At 42.1% G+C, this 20,842-nt stretch overlaps 1 protein-coding gene across 1 annotated transcript; it reads right to left on the reverse strand.

Annotated features, from left to right (window-relative positions):
- Positions 1-6,997: 6,997 nt before the first annotated feature.
- On the reverse strand, positions 6,998-10,048 carry lrrtm3.L (leucine rich repeat transmembrane neuronal 3 L homeolog). The gene is made up of 2 exons (XM_018225337.2): positions 9,111-10,048; positions 6,998-8,565 (listed from the first exon to the last, which is right to left on the reverse strand). Exons 1-2 carry the CDS (start codon positions 9,112-9,114, stop codon positions 7,025-7,027), a joined length of 1,545 nt encoding a protein of 514 aa, XP_018080826.1. The 5' UTR covers positions 9,115-10,048; the 3' UTR covers positions 6,998-7,024.
- Between the last annotated feature and the right edge of the window lie 10,794 nt (positions 10,049-20,842).

Here is a 20,842-nt window from a genome sequence, read left to right on the forward strand (position 1 = left end):
GAAATCTCGGAGGGCAGAGTCATTGTGGGGGGGGATTTTAACACGACCATGAATAACAATTTAGATAGATCTCGGGACATTTTGGACAAACAGACTACCAGTACAGGTGATAGAGACACGAAACACCTCATCAACCACCTGAAAGAGGAGGCGCTAGTAGACGTATGGAGAGAGAAACACCCCATAGATAGAGACTATACATACTACTCCTCTGTCCATGCCACCTATTCACGCATAGATTTCATCCTTACCAAAGCTCCATTATTACACTATATCCACACAGTTAAAATCCATGACATCACTTGGTCGGACCACGGTATGGTGGAAACGCTTTTCAAACGATGGGACAAGATCAGAGGAGGAGGTAGCTGGAGATTAAATGACTCCTTACTGCTAGACAGGGATATTTGCATGGAGATAACCAATTCCATTACAGACTACTTCCACAACAACACTCCGGCAGATACTTCCCTTGCTATCAGATGGGACGCCCACAAAGCTGTAATTAGAGGGCTCTTGATTAAACATGCCTCCCGAATAAAACGAACCAAGGAGGAGAAGATTAAACAGTTATCCCAAAAGCTCCACGATGTGGCCACAGCACATAAAAAACTCCCAACCCCAGAAAAATACAGGGAAATACAAGAACTTAGAACCAACCTAATTCAATTGCTTTCAGAAAAAGCTGCCTACGCAATGCGTAGAACTAAATACCACTATTATGAATATGCAAACAAGCCCCATACAATGTTGGCACGCAAACTGAGAGCTCTCCACACTACACAAACGATCCATGCACTTAGGACTCATAAAGGGACTGTGACGAGAGACACGGCTCAAATTCTCAATATGTTTAGTAATTTCTACACGGAATTGTACTCCGCAGATAAAGCCCCACATGCCCACCTAGCCCGGGAATCCGACTTCTTGTCTAAGTGGAACCCACCTCAGCTCACTACAGAAGACCAAGACATGCTAGCTGCACCCATTGCAAAAGAGGAGATTGAGCATGTGATTAAACTTTCCAAACCGAATAAAGCCCCAGGCCCCGACGGCTACACAGCCAGGTATTACAAAAAATTTGTCACACTTTTAGGCCCACATTTAAAAGACCTCTTTCAATCGCTCCTAGATGGATCACCCTTGACAAAACCTATGCAATCGGCAACCATAACAATGATATTGAAACCAGGAAAGGACCCCTATAATTGTGACAGCTATAGACCGATTTCGTTGATAAATACTGATATCAAGTTATTCGCTAAAATACTGGCCAACAGACTTGCTGTGCTACTTCCCAAGCTAGTTCACAGGGACCAAGTGGGCTTTATACCAGGACGGCAGGCAGCAGATGGCATACGCACGGTGGTCGATCTGATAAGCATAGCGCATAAGATCCCCACTTCCTCCCTTCTATTATCTCTAGACGCACAAAAAGCATTCGACAGGGTAGATTGGAGATATATGTTTGCAGTCCTCGAAAAATTGGACATTCCACGATCGTTTCTCGCCGGGCTCAGGCAACTATATGACTCCCCTTCCGCACGGGTGCTTAGCATGGGCCTGCTGTCCACACCCATTGAGATCAAGGGAGGTACACGGCAAGGATGCCCCCTGTCGCCATTAATCTTTGCACTGTCCCTTGAACCCCTGGCCAATGCTATTAGACAAAACCCGGATATCAAAGGATTCCGTGTGGCCACTGAGGAACATAAAATAAATTTATTCGCTGATGACATTCTCCTTACACTTACTTCTCCCCAAACTTCACTACCTAACCTACTGCATACCCTAGAACACTTCCAGCAGATTTCAGGATATAAAATCAATTCTACAAAGACACATGCTCTCCCTTTAACAATACCCACATCAGAACTGAAGCTACTCCAGCTCAACTTCGACTACAAGTGGGAAAGCGATCACCTAGAATATCTGGGAATCAATCTCACTCCGTCTTACAAATCTTTATACAAAGCTAATTATCCTACACTAATAGATAAACTTACGAAGGATCTTTCCGTCTGGCATACCTACTCTCTGTCTTGGTTCGGAAGAATAACATCTGTGAAGATGACTCTGTTGCCCAGACTTTTATATCTTTTCAGAGTTCTACCTATTAGCTTTCCTGAAAAATAGCTCTCTCACTTCAGAAAACTATTTCGAAATTTATATGGGGAGGCAAGAGACCCAGAATTAAGTCAATGATTATGACCAAACCAAAGTCATTAGGGGGGCTTGGGGTTCCACACGTATATAGATACTACCTGGCAAGTAGATTAGAGTCCATGGTGCACATACACGCTCCTACAGAGGAATCCTGGAAGTTGATTGAGAATCACTTCTCTGCACCCATGCAATTAGCACATCTATTTTGGGTTCCTCGAGCGCACAGAGACACCCCAAAGGACCTCTTACCCTCCTCGCAACAAGCCCTGGATTTATGGGACTCCATTGCCCTTAAGATGAAATTGAGCACATGTAACACTAGATATAGAACACTATTCTGCAATAAGACCTTTCTACCAGGATGCCACCCCCTTGATTTTAGGCCGTGGATAGATGCAAACATGGTCACACTAGCGGATTTCTGCCCAGATCAAACTACTCTCTCCTTCCAACAACTTAAGGAGCAACATAACATTCCCCATTTGCAATTTTTTCAATATTTACAAATTAGACACTTTGTAGAGACCGAAACCAAATCTCAGGGCACCCAACCTATGACATACTTTGAAAAAATCTGCTTCAAACGCATGTACCCGACACACCTAATATCCACATTGTACAGCCACATATCATCAGATACCACTGATATACGCCAGCCTTACATGACTAAATGGGAAACAGATTTGGGTCTCCCAATTGCGGATAAGACTTGGTCTTATATATGGGAAAATGCCAAAAAATCATCCATTTGTGCAAGTTCCAGCGAAAGAGCATATAAAATCATCTATCGCTGGTATTATACCCCAACACGTATAAGTAAATTTAGTGGCAACCCGGTACATGCCACTTGTTTTAGAGGATGTGGTGAACTAGGTTCCTTTCTACATACGTGGTGGACCTGCATAGTAGCCCAGAATTTCTGGAAGATGATCGCCTCTCTGCTCTCCGAGATTCTAAATTGCACTATTCCGGCAACCCCACACACATTTCTATTGGGTATGAAAATCGAGAACATTAATTCTAAATTATCCCATAAATTAGCCACACACATCCTGACAGCAGCAAGATCTCTCCTAGCAGCTAATTGGAAACGGCCACAATTACCTGGCCTACAATTACTGATAACCAAGGTAAACTGGATCCGAGCGATGGAAGCCATCAGAAATTCTCTTTTTGATAAGAGCTATGAGGGGGAGCTGGAGTGGTACCCGTGGACCCGATACTTGGAGGATAACCAATCTGGCTCGCATTCCCCTGACTCTGGAACTACTTGAACACTGTGGGAATTTAGTTGTCATTTGGTAAATATGCGCTGTAGATATGATACCTGTCTCTCTTCTTAGCCTCTGCTCTCATTCTCTGCTCCCCCTTCCTCACTTTCTTTCCCCTCTTTCCCCTCACTATTACTTTTATTGTTTACTTTTTTCCTCCCCTCTTGGGTCTCTGCGAAGCATTGATAGCGGATTGGCCAATACTTACCACATACTACAGCTTGAGCACGTGACGACAGCGCTAATAAAGACAATTATTCGCTTATATGCTCAATACATGGGTTTATTGGTGACACAAAGATATGTCTATAGCAGTGCCTACAAGTCTTGTTATTCCAATCTTCGATAATGTAATTGAACCAATCGCTCATGTGTTACTTTTATGCTTGTAAGAGTTTTTCTTTTTTCTATGAAAATAAAATCTTCAAATAAAAAAAAAAAAAAAAAAAATTGTTAGAAAAGGGGGTCTATGTTGCCAGTCCGTATTGGCCAGCAGAGTCACAGGGACTTACCCCAGTTCCCAAGACACCTATGGTTAATTACCGGAGTGTACAAAACACGTAAGGTGGGCCATATGGGGTCAGTATGTGCTAACTTTTTTCAGTAACTTGTTTACATTGTTAATTGAATAAACTAATGACTTTTTATATATTATGAATCACATTTTGGTTAAAAGTTGTTCATAACATTTGATTGTGGTACGAATATGATAGATATGGAAAAAAACCAAACAATACTTATATCTTAGATTAGAGTAACCCTTTCAAGATGCAGTGTTAAGACCACACCACACCACCACTCAGGGCTATTACCTGCTGGGAACCCTCCATAATAATTACTGCAGAGAATGGGAAACTAGATACACAATTTTATGGGGACCCCAACCAATGTAGTCCTATGGGCCAACTGGGCCTGCTTGTAATTTGCTTTTTACAATAAAAAGAAAATATTAATGACTCATATAGTCCCTTAAACAACATTGTACTAAGATTATACATACTAATCCTCTTACATTTTTCTTAAAACTGCCTAATACATCCAACTTTACATCCATTTGAGGAAGTACACAATTCCACAGCTTATCACTATAATACTCTTTTCCAACCCTCCTACATGTTCTGCATAGTTTTCTCTCATCGCTGTTTTTAATATCTCCAGGTTGTCAGTATATAGATTAAATAATATGGAACAGAACCCTGTTAGTGCTATGTACAAAGTTGGTTGCCTTTTCTGTATAGCAACCCTATTTGTATGTAAGGCTATGCACAGAATAAAACCCCAATGTGTATGGCTAGTTTAAGCCACATATTACAAATTCACAGACAAATGCAATTTATTTATAACCTGCTGCTTTATCAAGGACTCTAGTTCTGCCAAAGGAATCTCTGTGGTAGCCCTCACTCTTATTTCTGCACAAGGAGGCCCGGACAGGTAATCTGTAGATACTGGCAAATGCCAGAGAGGCTGCTGTAAGTTGCCATAGTAGACAGTCACTATTTATTGGTCTGGTAAAGTGGTGTTTGGTATTTGAAATGCCAGGGTCTACTGTATTTTGAAGCTCTGTCTGAACCTGTCACAAGCATATAGTACAAAGAATGTTCAGTGTTTTATGCCCTCATAATGTACTGGTGCTCATTTATCAACACTGGGTAAATTTGCACTCGGGTAGTAACCAATGGCAACCAGTAACATTTTTTTCTTTGATAGGTCTGTGTGCAGCTGGCTGAAAAATTCTTAATCACTTACTATTTGCTGTGTGTTGGTGCCCAGATTAGTTTGAAATGGAGGTCACCGGCCCCATCTAAAAAAACAAATGCTCTATAAGGCTACACATTTATTGTTATTGCTACCTTTTATTACTCATCTTTCTATTCGGGCCCTCTCCTATTCATATTCCAGGCTCTTATTCAAATGAGTGCATGCAGCAGATTGCTGAAATTGCAAACTGGAGAGCAGAACTAAATAACTCAAAAACCACAATATAATAAACAATGAAAAACAATTGCAGATTGTCTTAGAATATCACTCTCTAAAGTTAATTTAAAGGTGAGCAACCCCTTTAAAGAAAAGCTCAGGGCACAATGGGTGGCATTTTTGCAACTGCCAAAGACGTGCCTGAACCCTGTCCTGAATAACACCCCGTATGCCATGAGCCTAAAATCCTTCTTATAAATAAATTATATTTGTCCATCATAAGTTGCACTGACATCTCTAACCTGATGGCAAAGTGGATTCATAAACCAAAGCTGTGCAGTTTGTGTAAACCAGAGTAAAAATCAAAGTGTATTTAGCTGACCACAGACCAGACACTTTTGCCTGCAGCTCTCTCTTCCATCTTCTCCACGGAGAGGGCGACAGAAATAGGGATGCACCGAATCCAGGATTCAGTTCGGGATTCGGCCAGGATTTGGCCTTTTTCAGCAGGATTCGGCCGAATCCTTCTGCCCGGCCGAACCGTATCTAAATCCTAATTTCGTGACTTTTTGTCACAAAACAAGGAAGTAAAAAAGGAAGTAAAAAATGTTTTCCCCTTGCCACTCCTAATTTGCATATGCAAATTAGGATTCGGTTCGGTATTCGGCCAATCTTTCGCAAAGGATTCGGGCGACCAGCCGACTACAAAATAGTGGATTCGGTGCATCTCTAGACAGAAATTACTCTTGGGCTCTGCTTGTTGTGTCCAGATCTTACAAACTGCAAAGCCTCCTGCCAAAGCTGAACACTGGCCACAGGCCATGCACAAGAGACAAGCTCAGACCCTGACGTTCTGGAATACCCAAAACATGTGTTTATAAGTGTTAGCTCTATCCTGTAACTAATGAAACTAACTGCACAATCTAGGGGTAATTTATTTTTAACACTGTTAAATACATAGGGATCATTTACTAAGAAAGTATAACATGGGCATAGATGAAGCATCTCCTGCTCATATTAGTGGTCAGTTTTAAGCTTGTTCCCTTTGTGACCTTGATGATTGATAGCACAGGGGTCTGTATTTTATACTAGTCTTTAGGTAGAGGTTATCTTGAGATGGGATAATGCACATATACTGATTATAACAAATCCCCCATTAGATTCTTACATCATTTGTGCCCATATGGAGCCTACCATCATGACAAATTGTAATTACTTACAGTTGTTTCTCAAATCTACATAGATTTGGAAACAGAAAGGTGTCAGTCAGCATCTGAGTCTTATTAGAAAGTCTAAAAATAGTCTTTATTTTTCAAACATATTGAAATGTATATTAACCCCATGTGTATGGCCTAACCTGTTTCCTGCTTACCCAGAACGTAATCATAGGCTCTATTAAACCATTAACAACTATGCTTTAATAAATAAATTGTTTAAAATCACCATAAACTTCCTGCTAATTCCTATAAATGTACAGAGCTGTGGGTAATCAACTCAATTCCAGGTTTATTTTTATAGCACGCTGCTTCATCATTTGGGGTAGAGAACGCCTAGAGTTGTGGGTAGACAATCAACTCAATTCCAGTTTTATTTTTTTGCAGAAATTATAATGCACACGATAAGTTAAATATGTTAAAAAAGACCAGTTGTGTGAAAGGTTTTTATTCCAGCATTTAGACCTCACATTCCCGGGAGCCTGACTGGTTATATGTGCAGGGATCAGAGCCGTTAGGCACCATCTCACAAGTTTCTTTGCTTCCAGGACTGTAGTCTACATAAAATTCCTGGGCGGATGGAGTAATTTGAGTTAATGTTGGGCTTTTCTGGTGCTTGTGATTTTTCATAAGAGATCCCTGCTGCAGGTGTCTCTTGCCGGCTGGAGATCTCCTCCAAGAGACATAGATAACTAAGGAGATCACAATGAGTGACAAGAAAAGAGCCACAGTCCCTGCAATGATTTTGTGTAATGAGATTAATTCTGTAGCCCCTTCATTACTCTCATAGACTGACTCCGTCATGCCAACAGTTGGAGGTACTGAGTAATTGTTCTCCTGCTTAGTGCTGATAGTGCTCAGCTGTACGGTGGGGGTTCGGGCGATGTTTTTCAGCTCCCTGTTTTCTATAGTGCTTTTACTGCACACATTATAATTTCCTACTGCTTGCACCACGTTAACCCCTTGCAGCTCTTTGGGGCTGGCACAGAGAATCGTATTGTCTCTCAGTCCTTTAAAACTTTTCAGCCAGTTTACTAATGAACAGATATTTCTGGTACATTCCCATATATTTCCGGCCAGGCCTATATCCGTGACTGATCCCCAAGTGTCGAGAATGTCTTGCCCTATGAAGGTGAGTTTATTAGAATCCAAGTTCAGGCGCTGGAGATTAGGGACACACTGGAAAACACTTGGGCCACTGAAAGCTTCAATCTCATTGCCAGACAAATCCAGCCTCTGTAGCGAGTGCCACGTCCATGACATGGTCTGCCCTATAAGGCTGATCCGGTTCCACTGCAAGTACAGACTCTGCAGACTCACCAGCCTGGGGAAGAGAGCAAGATTGAGTCTGGAAAAATGGTTATGCTCCAGGTGAAGCTCTTTTAACCGAATCATGCCTGTAAAAACATTCCTGGCTAGGCTCCGGATTCGGTTATATCCCAAGTCCAAAATTTCTAGGTTCCTGCAATCCTGAAATATCCTTATTGGGATTGTCCTTAGCAGATTGGATCTTATATGCAGACTCTGCAGCTTCCTCAAGCCTTTAAAGTGACCAGGGCCTAATGTCTGCAGTATGTTATAAGATAAATCCAAATTCCTCAGGTTGGTGACAGGTCGAAATGTATTGTTCAATAAATGGGAGATCCTGTTGGAGCTGAGGATCAGTTCTTTCAACCTGCGGATTCCATTGAAAGCATTCTCATCAATGCTGCTAATGTGGTTATGATCCAGGTAGAGCCAGGTGAGCTGATTCAGACCTTTGAATTGGTTGGATCTGAGCAGGTGAAGGCTGTTATATCGGAGGGACAGCCCTATGCAGCCTGCAGATACAGATGAAGGGATTTCCTGCAGTTTCTGAGACTCACAGTAAAACATTTTGCCATCACACCTACATCCTTTAGGGCACCCACGTTCAGCAGAGGAGGACGCTGCCATGATCACCAACAGGGCAAACAGCACAGAAACAGCTGATCCACTGAGCATTCGATAAGGGTTGACACCTAGAATAAAAAAAAATTAAAAAGTAGATTCTAATAGGGGACTAATTCCCCCTGTAAGGACACCCTCCCACCCCACAGCTGTGTTTGGAGTCATTTTGACATATGCAACATATCCTTATCAAACACTTGCTGCAATACACTACACAAGTTAGACTGGGGGGAGATGAATAATGCATGAGATGCTTGTGTGTGCCAGTCTGTAACTGCCATTCACTGTTACACAAATATGTATATAGCGGTGCCCTATACATATAAAGACATATATACATATATTGCTTGTATGATCAGTTCAGTCTGAGCGGAATATCTGTAGATGCACATAAATCTATGTGTCTGTCTCAAGTGAGCAAACAGTGTTTGAGTGTTTAATGTACCATCAGTATAAGTGTAGGGTTGCTCACTTGTTAGCATGTCATTTGGGAGAGTCTCTGCACACATGTATGATGTATGTATGTTTGCAAGCAGTATGGGTGCCCATGTGAGTATATCAGTGTGTGTGACTGGCAGAGTGTTAGAGCCCAGAGGCATTACAAGTAGTCACATACCCATTCTTCATTCATTAGAGAGCTGCTCCTCCGCTGTAGTTAGTGACTATGGGGCCACAGGCACTTAGCCCGAGCCAGCTGCATTGTGGTGAGTCAGTAGCCCTTCCATGCAGCCACTGAGCTTCCCTGGTGGTACAAATGGGCACCTTCCAGCAGCATAATGGCACAGCTAGCCAATACTCCAAAAGTAGCAGCCAAGATGTGCCACAGCCACTTGCCCCCACACACGAGCATCTCCGGATTTGCCACGATTTCTCTCTCTCCCTTTTTCTTGCATCAATACGCCATTAAGAATAAGAGCCTGGACAAGCCGCCCGGCGACTGGAACAGACACTTCACTAACTGCTTCGGCTCCCACGGGCTACTCTAGTTCCCATTGTTATCACTGCATCGGTCCCAGCGTAGAGAAGGCAAAGCAACTGTACAGCAGCAGCAGCAGCCGGTGCAAAGCGCCTTCTAGTCTCAGTATAATATTCTGGCAATCAGATCGCTCGCTCGGTCACTGGGACGCACTGCCCCCTGCTGGACGTTAACATGATCAGCGCGTTCCATTGACTGTGGGCGCGCGTGCGCGCGTGTGTGTGTGTCCGTGTGCTGAGTGACTCGACTCACGTTCTCACAAAGAATTGCAGCTTTTATTTAGGTTAAAAAAGCAATAGCTAAAGCTATCAGGATACAGCTTGGTAATATTCCTAGGGAAAGGGACGAATAAATAAAAAACTTTATTACAATCAACAAGTAGAATTATTTTCGTTTTTGCAAGAGAGGGAAGTGCCCACACACAATGTGCAAGGACACACGTAACACAATTGTTTTTTAGGCATATTCCTTTATGCACTTGGACAGTTGTAAAAAATCTGTCCTCTGACATTTAAGTTTTACGTTTTGGTGAAACTTTGTATACCTGAGGCACCACTTTGTCACCCCAAGCTTTCCTGTCCTTCTCCTCAGCATACATGACAGAGAGGGCGCGCCTTTAGGGAAAACATCACACTCTCCTGCATTAAAGGGGGTGTTCTCCTTTAAAGGAGAAGGAAAGTCTGTTTGCATTGGAGGTGCCAAAAGTGTTGCCAATGCCACTAGGGTTGCCACCTTTTACAAAATTTCTTACCGGCTGCTGGGGGCGGGGCCTCAAATGTGCGGGGTGTGACGTCAAAAGGGGCGGGGTCACGCAACGGAGACCCGCGGACGCTAGAAGAGGCAAAAGAAAAGGTAAAGGTGGCCATAGACTCAAAGATCCGCTCGTTTGCCGATTGCGGATCTTTCCCCGATATGCCACTAACGGCAGGGCTATATCGGGGATAATTCGAACGTTCGCCGTATGGCCGAATGATCGGATTACGATGCGCCAAGGGGCTCCGACGGGTCGGTCGGTTTAAAATCAAACCTTCGCGATCAATATCGTGGCCAGATATCGATCGGGAAGACCCGTTGGAAGCCCCCATTAGGCCGGTTAGGCCGGTAAAACACCTGCCAAGGCCGGGACCAGTATTACAAATTTACCAGCAATGTAGCTGCCTGTTAATTTGTAATACACCAAACAAAAGTCCGTGGCCTGCCCCCAGCCTGGTAAAAACTAACCTTTTTGCTGCCGGCCCAGCCAATTGCACACTGTGGCTCCACCCCCTTAACCAACGCGACCCACCCCCTTTGGCTTCAGGGCGCGCCCTTTTATTCCTGCCTCCTCCACCAGCCGGTAGAGATTTTTTTAAAAGGTGGCACCCAGAGGTGCCAAATGTTAGGCACCCCCAAGTGATTGTATTGGCTTACCTGAAACTAGGGTTGCCACCTTTTACAGAAATAAATACCGGCCATCCTATCCATCATTTTTCCCTATTAATAACATAGCGGCCAGGCCGGTAAAATACGGGCCAGGTGGCAACCCTGCCTGAAACCCCGGCCATTGCTCCTATCGGCAGAAAACTGCACTGGCCTTGGGTTTTTCTAGCGAGCACCCAGGTGAGATATTCTTCCGGCTTCTTCTTTCTTCAAATATCCCCGGGAAAACGCAAAGAAAGAGGAAGCAGGAAGAAGATCGTTCCGTGGTGCTCACTGGTAACCCCGGACCGGTGCAGTTTTCTGCCAATAGGAGCACCGACCTGGGATTTCAGATAAGTCAATACAATCACTTGTGCCTAACATTTGGCACCCCCAAGTGCAAACAGACTTTCCCCACATTCATTTTTTAGGGTTTAGTTCTCCTTTAAAGGGCAAATACAGTCACCAGCCTCCAGTAAATACACATCTGTAAAACTTGTACAGCTTCATCAATACTATTATCCTGAGATATATTCCAATCTCACAAGACCTTTAGTGTTTATTCTGTTTTATTACACTTCATCCTTGAGGATGGGGATTGCAATTCATTAATCACATATGTTGTTACTATGGCTAACAACACTATACAAGCTTCTCTGTAGAACTAGGAGGAAAGACCTAAAAATATCTTTGAATTTACAAGAACAAATATCAGAACTTGTCAGTCCAAACTGATAAAGAGAGGTGACAAGATGGGCTACTGATTATTGCAAGCTGAACCCTAATGTGTATTTTAAACGAAAAGTAAACCCATGTGCATAAGTTACTCTCAAATCATACTAATGTGTGCCCATAAAACAGCCAGTTTGCCTTTCCTGTTCTTAAAGAGCAGAGTAGTGCTGTGGGATTGGCAGATGCCATATTTGCCACTTAAACATTTGTTGGTCACACTCAACTTTGACAATCACTTCCAAGAGAGGAGTAAGTGGGGCAAGATGTTGCCTGTCAACCTCACTGGGCAACTCAGTTTTTTGGGAGCAGGTAGGCCAAAAGGGCTGTTGTGGAGTGATTCAGCAAGGGAGAGTGCATGGGTTTTGTTCTCCTTCAAATCTAGATAAAGAACATTGGACGTGATGCACCAACTGGTTAGGAGAGGTACTTGCCCAGTTTAGTGGTAACTCTACCACTTCCTCAGACACAACAGAACCACCCACTTTACAGTACATTAATCAAATTAAACCCTCAGCAAATGAAATTAACCCATCAGCATCTGATCATAACTATCACCAATGAGTTAAAAAATATTGTGTAATATACAAAATATTAGTAATTAATTTCTAGCTTCTATACCATAAATTCTAAAGAGGACTACAAAATCCAAAATCCAAATGAAATCTATGAGTGATAATTAATTATTGATTAAGCCATAAGTAAGCTAGGTATATGTGTGCGCATATTATGGAAGATATTCATTCAGCCTCTAGGTGTAATTTAGAGCCACAGATTTATAAACGTCTTTTGAAGTGTTGTCAGCCTGATGTACTGTATGTGTTGCTCTGACTGAGAAAGTCCATTATCAGGGTTTCCTTGTCCTTTAAATAATAGCAAGTTCCAGTTTATCTGCCATGTGCAAGATGCACATTTATTTGCCATATACATGGCCATATATATCCATATATTTCATATTTGTATTTATGGGATTAATTGGGACATATACCATTTGTAAAAATGTTGTTTCACTCAAATGTTGCTGGACTACATCTCCCATGATTCGCCATCTTAGAATTAATACAAAATATACATTTTCATGCCAAAATTCACTCCACGTGTCTGCGCACAGACAGTTGCCACACAGGGGCACTGTGCCAACAAGGTGAGTTGAGAAACACAAGTTACTAGGGGCATCAAAAAATGCTCCTGGTGAATTTAAGAGCCCGATCATAAACCCTGTGTGCCACTAGCCATAGTGTTAAACATCATGCCAAGTGGAGTTGAATAATGCTTGAAAAAAAATCAAGAAGAGAGATTCAAGTGTAAAGAGAGTTGACTTGGAAAAACCTTTATTCTGTAAGAATTAATTTCTGAGATGTGGGATTACAGTCCCCATTATGCTTTAACCCTTCAGAATATTCATAAATGTTGCTAGTTTTAGGACAGACACTTCTTGGTGGGTTAAAGAAAAAATATTTTTCTAAAAGCTTTATATCCCCATTGTGGTGTTTGATAACACAGTAATATAGTCAGGACCACCATCGGGGGGGGAACACTTGGGCCTAGTCAGGGGCCCCTTTGATGCGTGGAACTTCGCTGGAAGAATCTGCACTGAGGGGTAAGTATAGAGTATGGGGCATTTCCCCGGGGGGGGGGTAGTTCGCCTGGGGGGAGGAGGGAGGTTGGGCTACCTGGGGTGGGCAGTAGAGGTTTTTTTCCCCACAGGTTCATTTCTCCTTTAAGGCCCCCTTACACGGGCCGATAAAAGCTGCCGAGTGTGGGGCCATCTAATGGGCTTCCCCGATCAATCAGGCAGGTTAAAAAATCCCGTCTTGACCATCCAATTCAGATGCATTGTGATCCGATCATTGGGCCCTAGGGCCCACAATCAGATCAGCCTAATATTGCCCACTTCAATGTGGGTATATCGGGGAGAGATCAACTCGTTTGGCGACATTGCCAAGCGAGCGGATCTCTGCGTCTGTGACCACCTTTAATCAATTGGCTTTCAACACTGTTTCAGGAGTTAGAGCCAGGAGTGCAGAATATGTAAACAGTAGAATACCTGTTTTTAAAGGAACAGTTACATCAAAAAATGTAATTGGTTTGAAGTAATAATAATATAATGCAGTGTTATTGGTAAAACTGCTGTGTTTTCTTCAGCTGCTGTGTAGCAATGGGGGCAGCCATTCAAAGGGGAAAAGGTTCAGTTTACACAGCAGACAGCAGATCAGCTCTGGAGAACATAATAGTGTTATCTGTTAGCCACTATTTAACCTGTGCCATATTGCCTTTTTTCAATTACCAGTGCAGGCCAACAGTACATGATATTTTCATTACTTTAAATTACTTTTTATAATTTTTTGGTGTTACTGTTCCTTTAATAGCAATTACATTTACAAATACCTGTATTTGAATATGTTTAATTAATGCAAATGGAATGTTATATTTTTCTTTGTTTTTTTTTTTTTTTTTGCTAAAATATTTTTTGTTTTTTTATTCTTTTATCTTCACTTCGCTGTTCTAACTTGCATGCTGTCTGCTGTGATACTTGGGATACCCACTGTTACCTTCAGACTGGCATTGCGTTATGGCCCTGTCTTGGCACATCCTTGGGTCATACAAGGTATCAAACCATCACATTTCGCTTTTAGTACATCAGCTTTTATGTGACATCCTGGGGCAGTGTAATCAGCATTTATTAAAGGAGAAGGAAAGGTTTAAGATAAGTATATATACTCGAGTATAAGCCGACCCGAGTATAAGCCAAGGTACCTAATTTTACCTACGAAAACTGGGAAAACTTATTGACTCTAGTATAAGCCTAGACACAACTACAGCCCTGTCTCCCAGCAGTGCACATTCTGCCAAAGCGACCCCCCCAGCGATCAACCGGACTTCTTTGCAAAGTTGATGGTGACAGAGAATTGCCAAACGGATTACTGTGTGCATTGTCCCACTAACATGTGCAGAGGGTGCTGTGTGATATTGCCATCACTGTTAATCTTTCGTATAACCAACAGAGGGCGCTGTGTGATATTGCCATCACTGTTAATCCTTCATATAACCAACAGAGGGCTCTGTGTGATATTGCAGTCACTGTTATTCTTTAATATAACCAACAGAGGGCGCTGTGTGTTATTGCAGTCACTGTTATTCTTTCATATAACCAACAGAGGGCGCTGTGTGATATTGCAGTCACTGTTATTCTTTCATATAACCAACAGAGGGCGCTGTGTGATATTGCAGTCACTGTTGTTCTTTCATATAACCAACAGAGGGCGCACTGTTATTCTTTCATATAACCAACAGAGGGTGCTGTGTGATATTGCAGTCACTGTTATTCTTTCATATAACCAACAGAGGGCGCACTGTTATTCTTTCATATAACCAACAGAGAGTGCTGTGCAGTCACTGTTATTCTTTTATATAACCAACAGAGGGCACTGTGTGATATTGCAGTCACTGTTATTCTTTCATATAACCAACAGAGGGCGCACTGTTATTCTTTCATATAACCAACAGAGCGCGCTGTGTGATATTGCAGTCACTGTTAATCTTTCATATAACCAACAGAGGGCGCACTGTTATTCTTTCATATAACCAACAGATGGCGCTGTGTGATTTTGCAGTCACTGTTAATCTTTCATATAACCAACAGAGGGCGCACTGTTATTCTTTCATATAACCAACAGATGGCGCTGTGTGATATTGCAGTCACTGTTATTTTTTAATATAACCAACAGAGGGCGCTGTGTGATATTGCAGTCACTGTTATTCTTTCATATAACCAACAGAGGGCGCTGTGTGATATTGCAGTCACTGTTATTCTTTCATATAACCAACAGAGGGCGCTGTGTGATATTGCAGTCACTGTTAATCTTTCATATAACCAACAGAGGGCACTGTGTGATATTGCAGTCACTGTTATTCTTTCATATAACCAACAGATGGCGCTGTGTGATATTGCAGTCACTGTTATTCTTTCATATAACCAATGATTAAAAGTGACTGCAATCTCAGCTACTGCCTGCTGACCCGAGTATAAGCCGAGGTAGACTTTTTCAGCACATTTTGGATGCTGAAACACTCAGCTTATACTCAAGTATATACGGTAAGCTTTATCAGAAAGCTCTATACTGCATGAATACTCTAGTAATCCCTCAAATGAATGCTGCTCTGAGTCCTCTCTCAAAAGAAACACAGCATTTCTTTCCTTCTATTGTCTACATATGGACTTCTGTATCAGACTTCCTGTTTTCAGCTTAAAGGAATAGTTCAGTGTGAAAATAAAAACTGTGTAAATAGATAGGCTGTGCAAAATAAAAAATGTTTCTAATATTGTTAGTTAGCCAAAAATGTAATATATAAAGGCTGGAGTGAACAGATGTCTAATAAAACAGCCAGAATCCAACTTCCTGCTTTTCAGCTCTATAACTCTGAGTTAGTCAGCGACTTGAAGGGGGGCCACATGGTACATTTCTGTTCAGTGAGTTTGTAATTGATCCTCAGCATTCAGCTCAGATTCAAAAGCAACAGACATGACCCATGTGGCCCCCCCTCAAGTCTGTGATTGGTTACTGCTTGGTAACCAGTCAGTGTAAACCAAGAGAGCTGAAAAGCAGGAAGTTGGATTCTGGCTGTTTTATTAGACATCCAATCACTCCACCTTTATACATTACATTTTTGGCTAACTAACTATATTAGCAACATTTTTTATTTTGCACAGCCTATCTATTTACCCAGTTTTTATTTTTATACTGAACAATTCCTTTAAACCTCAGTGCCCTGGGCGTGAGCATGCTCAGTTTGCTCCTCTTCCCCTCCCTTCTCTGCTGTAATCTGAGCCAGAGCTTTCCTTCTCCTTTAGACCTGCTTTACTTTGGTCAGTTGTAGCAACTTCTAAAGAGACTGAAATCACCACCCCAGGAAATATATTGAGCAATGTACTTTATTTTACAAAGCACGTGAACAGTTAGAAAAATTCCATTTGGCTTTAATTGAAATTCTCACTTACTATTCCCTTTCTTGACGTCAACAGCAAAATCCCAAAGGATCCCTCTGTTCTCACAGCCTCCATCTCTCCAGGTTACCGATGTATCTGGGCCTGTCTATATAAATAATAGCAACATTCTCGGAAAATGATGGTTCCTGTAAAATAAATCTCCTGCTCATTTGAGCCTGCCGCAATATATTACAAGGACCTTGGATTACATTTTTACATACAGACATAGAAACCTTGTTAATGTGTGGAAGGGGGCAGTGCTGATTCACAGTGCATTCATACAGGTTGCCATTTTTATGGTTTATTAAACAATATTTATAAGTGAAAATACTTTGTATGGTAATCATTTTAACCCTTTAAGTGACAGCTGTATTCCCACCAAACTAGCAAAATAGGAAGCTAGAAATGTAAAATCTAATACAGTGACCAAACATTTTTTAGGTTTAAGACCCCTTTGGAGGTCTATCCTCTTGTTCAAGGCATTGTTAAGCTCCAAAGAAGATTATAGGACAGCAAAGAACATTTAACCCCCAATCTCATCCTAACTGACCTTCGAGCTGCTCTATCATGTGTGTGAGCAAATAACTTTTATCCTAACTACCCTTCAGCCTGAATGCCCTCTGCTACTGCACTAAGCCCCCCACTCCCCCATTGTCAGGGGGGCCGCAGCAATAGCATTTTGAAACAGAAGTGCCTGACTCCAGCAGTTACTAATATATTATCATGGGTTAATGAGAACTTATATGTTCTATAGCAGTATTGCACCCAAATGTTCCTTGACTATAACTCCAATCAATCTCCATTTTATCAAAGGTTAAAGGCAAGTCAACCCCAAAATAAAAATGTACCAAATCAAAGAAAACATCATTCTAAACAACTTTCCAATATAACTTAATTAGAAAATGTTCAGTGCTTTTAACGTTATTTATATAAACATTTGCTATTGACAGCAGCATTTGTTTAACTCCTGTTTGTTCCTTTTTAAATAATGTTGCAAAAGTCTTAGTTCCCCAGCAAAGACATGTCTGTTAATCAGCTGCCTTGTCTTACATTGTATCATCAGGGCAGAGAATAGAAAGGGACAGACAAACGCTGCTTTCCATAGCATTAATTATACAAATAACTTGAACACCATAGAAAAATTGTAATAATGAAAGTATTTTGCAAAGTTGCTTAGAACTATGATTTCTTTTAATAGTCAAAAATCATTTTTGAGTTGACATTAAGCATTATCAGAGCTGCAGTCCAGCAACATCTAAGCTAGAAAGTTGGACAATTTCTTCATTGTGAGCCAGTGGCCCAGCTGAGCAAAGGGTTCCTCCAATCAGTATCCAGCCGGCTATGTTTATTTTTATATACACATTGTTAGGGCTCTTAAACACGAGTGGTTTTACCTGCGCTTCCCTTCATTATGCTTACTTCCGTTCAGCTGCAGGGGAGCGCAGGAGTAGACACACTCAATTATTGTGAAGGGGGCAGTACTGTATTTTTAAATGCAGAAGAGAATGAGGCGAAATGGAAGGGCTAATAATAAAAAATACAAATAAAGACCTGTTGAAAAGTTGCTTAAAATAGGTCCAAGAATGACACACTCAAAGTTGATTTAATGGGGAATTTCCCCTTCAATGCCAGAGCAACATCAGTGAGAATCATGCCAATCCTGTTTATAACTGGCTCCTTGTGTCCTTTGTTCATTTCATTTGTAGTTCCAAACACCTAAACGGCAATGTATAGGATCTTCTGATGTTTGATTACATTATAATATTGACTAGCAGGTCAATTTCTCACCAGGGAATCCTCTTATAGTTGTCTGGGATGTCTATTCTGGAGTTCTAGCAGTTGCAAATGGAAGAATTTTAAGGCAGGTTAACATCCCCTTTAATAGAAATTGCAATAAGTGCATGTCCTCAGAGGGGGTAGATTCATGATGCTAAATTGCATACTAGCAGTTACCATTACCAATTTAAAAAATGCATTGCTGATTGGTTAATGTTGGCAACTGCCCACGTAACCGTACACCATATTTTCAGCTATTAGATTCTTGCAACACTCTCAGCGATGTGACAGCTACATTGGGGCTATGCAAACTCTATTGTCCAAATGCTTTCCCAAATAAGTGATTTTTCCATAATTTGCATCTCCATTCCTCAGATCTTCTAAAAATGTGTTAAACATGAAATAAACCCAGTAGGATTGATTTGTCAACAATTCATTCAGCTTAATTACCATCAAGCACAAGGTGCTGTTTTATTACACAGTTAAAGGAACTAATTTTTAATTAGACTTATTCACTTAAAATGGATGGCCTTCCTGTAATAAAGAGCTTTCTGGATAAAAAGGGGTCGCATACATGGGTTTTTTTTAACATACAAAACTAGGTTGGCATATATTTAAAAAGTGACACTGACACTTTATTTTACAGAACAAGCTAAACAATATGGAGGCAAATTCAAAAGCAAAGTTTGGGGAGGAAAATGTACAGGTATGGGATACGTTATCCGGAAACCCATTATCTAGAAATCTCCGAATTACGGAATAGCCATCTCCCATAGACTCAATTTTATCCAAATAATCCACATTTTAAAAAAAAATATTTCCTTTTTCTCTGTAATAATAAAACAGTACCTTGTACTTGATCCCAACTAAGATATAATTAATCCTTGTTGGAAACGAAACCAGCCTGTTGGGTTTATTTAGTGTTTAAATTATTTTCTAGTAGACTTAAGGTCTGAAGATCCAAGTTACGGAAAGATCCATTATCTGGAACCCCCCAGGTTCTGAGCATTCTGGATAACAGGTCTCATACCTGTACATAGATTAATGTACAACTGCATATTGTGTTGGAGCAAAGATTTATAAAAGGCAAGCATGAGCCAGGCTTATACCACTGCATGATGGTGTTTTGGCAAGACAGTGAACAACATATTTATAATATACTAGACATTAAGCCCGTTAAATTAACGGGCGCTAGAACATATGTCGTCACATACCTCCCAACATTTCAGAATGGGTAACATTAGTAGGCAGGGCCCCCTTTGTAGCAGTGGTGGCCAGGGGGTTAATGCTGGTGCCCAGGGGGGGTTAACATTGGTGGCCAGGGGGGGTTAACATTGGTGGCCAGGGGGGGTTAACATTGGTGGCCAGGGGGGGTTAACATTGGTGGCCAGGGGGGGTTAACATTGGTGGCCAGGGGGGGTTAACATTGGTGGCCAGGGGGGTGTTAACATTGGTGGCCAGGGGGTGTTAACATTGGTGGCCAGGGGGGTGTTAACATTGGTGGCCAGGGGGGTGTTAACATTGGTGGCCGGGGGGGTGTTAACATTGGTGGCCAGGGGGGTGTTAACATTGGTGGCCAGGGGGGTGTTAACATTGGTGGCCAGGGGGGGTTAACATTGGTGGCCAGGGGGGTTAACATTGGTGGCCGGGGGGGGTTAACATTGGTGGCCAGGGGGCATTGGTGGCCAGGGGGGGTTAACATTGGTGGCCAGGGGGGTTAACATTGGTGGCCAGGGGGGTGTTAACATTTGTGGCCAGGGGGGTTAACATTGGTGGCCAGGGGGCATTGGTGGCCATGGGGGGTTAAAATTGGTGGCCAGGGGGGTTAACATTGGTGGCCAGGGGGGTGTTAACATTGGTGGCCAGGGGGGTTAACATTGGTGGCCAGGGGGGGTTAACATTGGTGGCCAGGGGGGGTTAACATTGGTGGCCAGTGGGGCTTACCTGTCAAGTTTGCCTGGGCCCTTTCACGCAGTTTCTCCTTAGTGACGTCTTCTCCTTTGGCGGCGGTGGATCCTCTCTTCAGACGCCGGCGGTGGATCCTCTCTTCAGACGCCGGCGGTGGATCCTCTCTTCAGGCGGCGGTGGATCCTCTTCAGGTGGCAGGCGGCAGATCCTCTCTTCGGACAGGTAATTCCAGCAGCTAACGGTCCGTGGGGCACATGCGCAGTAGCGCAATTCCACGGACACAGGGACTGGATGCAGAGACACTTGAGGATTTTTATATAGGATATAGGATGAGTGAAGCCACATGTGCTCAATTCTGGCTTTTGGAAACCAAGAAGCTAGACACACTGCCAGCTCTGGAATAAAGGTGGGGTAGGGTTACATGAAAATCTTTTAATATATTCAATATAAAGATACAGTGAACACAGTATAGTACATTAAATAAATAACGGTTAGCATGGAATTTAGAAAATTGTGTCTCCATAAATAAGAAAACATATTAAAATGTTTTAAATAAAACAGATTCTCTCTTAAA

This window comes from Xenopus laevis, chromosome 7L (genome assembly GCF_017654675.1).
Source record: "Xenopus laevis strain J_2021 chromosome 7L, Xenopus_laevis_v10.1, whole genome shotgun sequence".
Lineage (NCBI taxonomy): Eukaryota > Metazoa > Chordata > Amphibia > Anura > Pipidae > Xenopus > Xenopus laevis.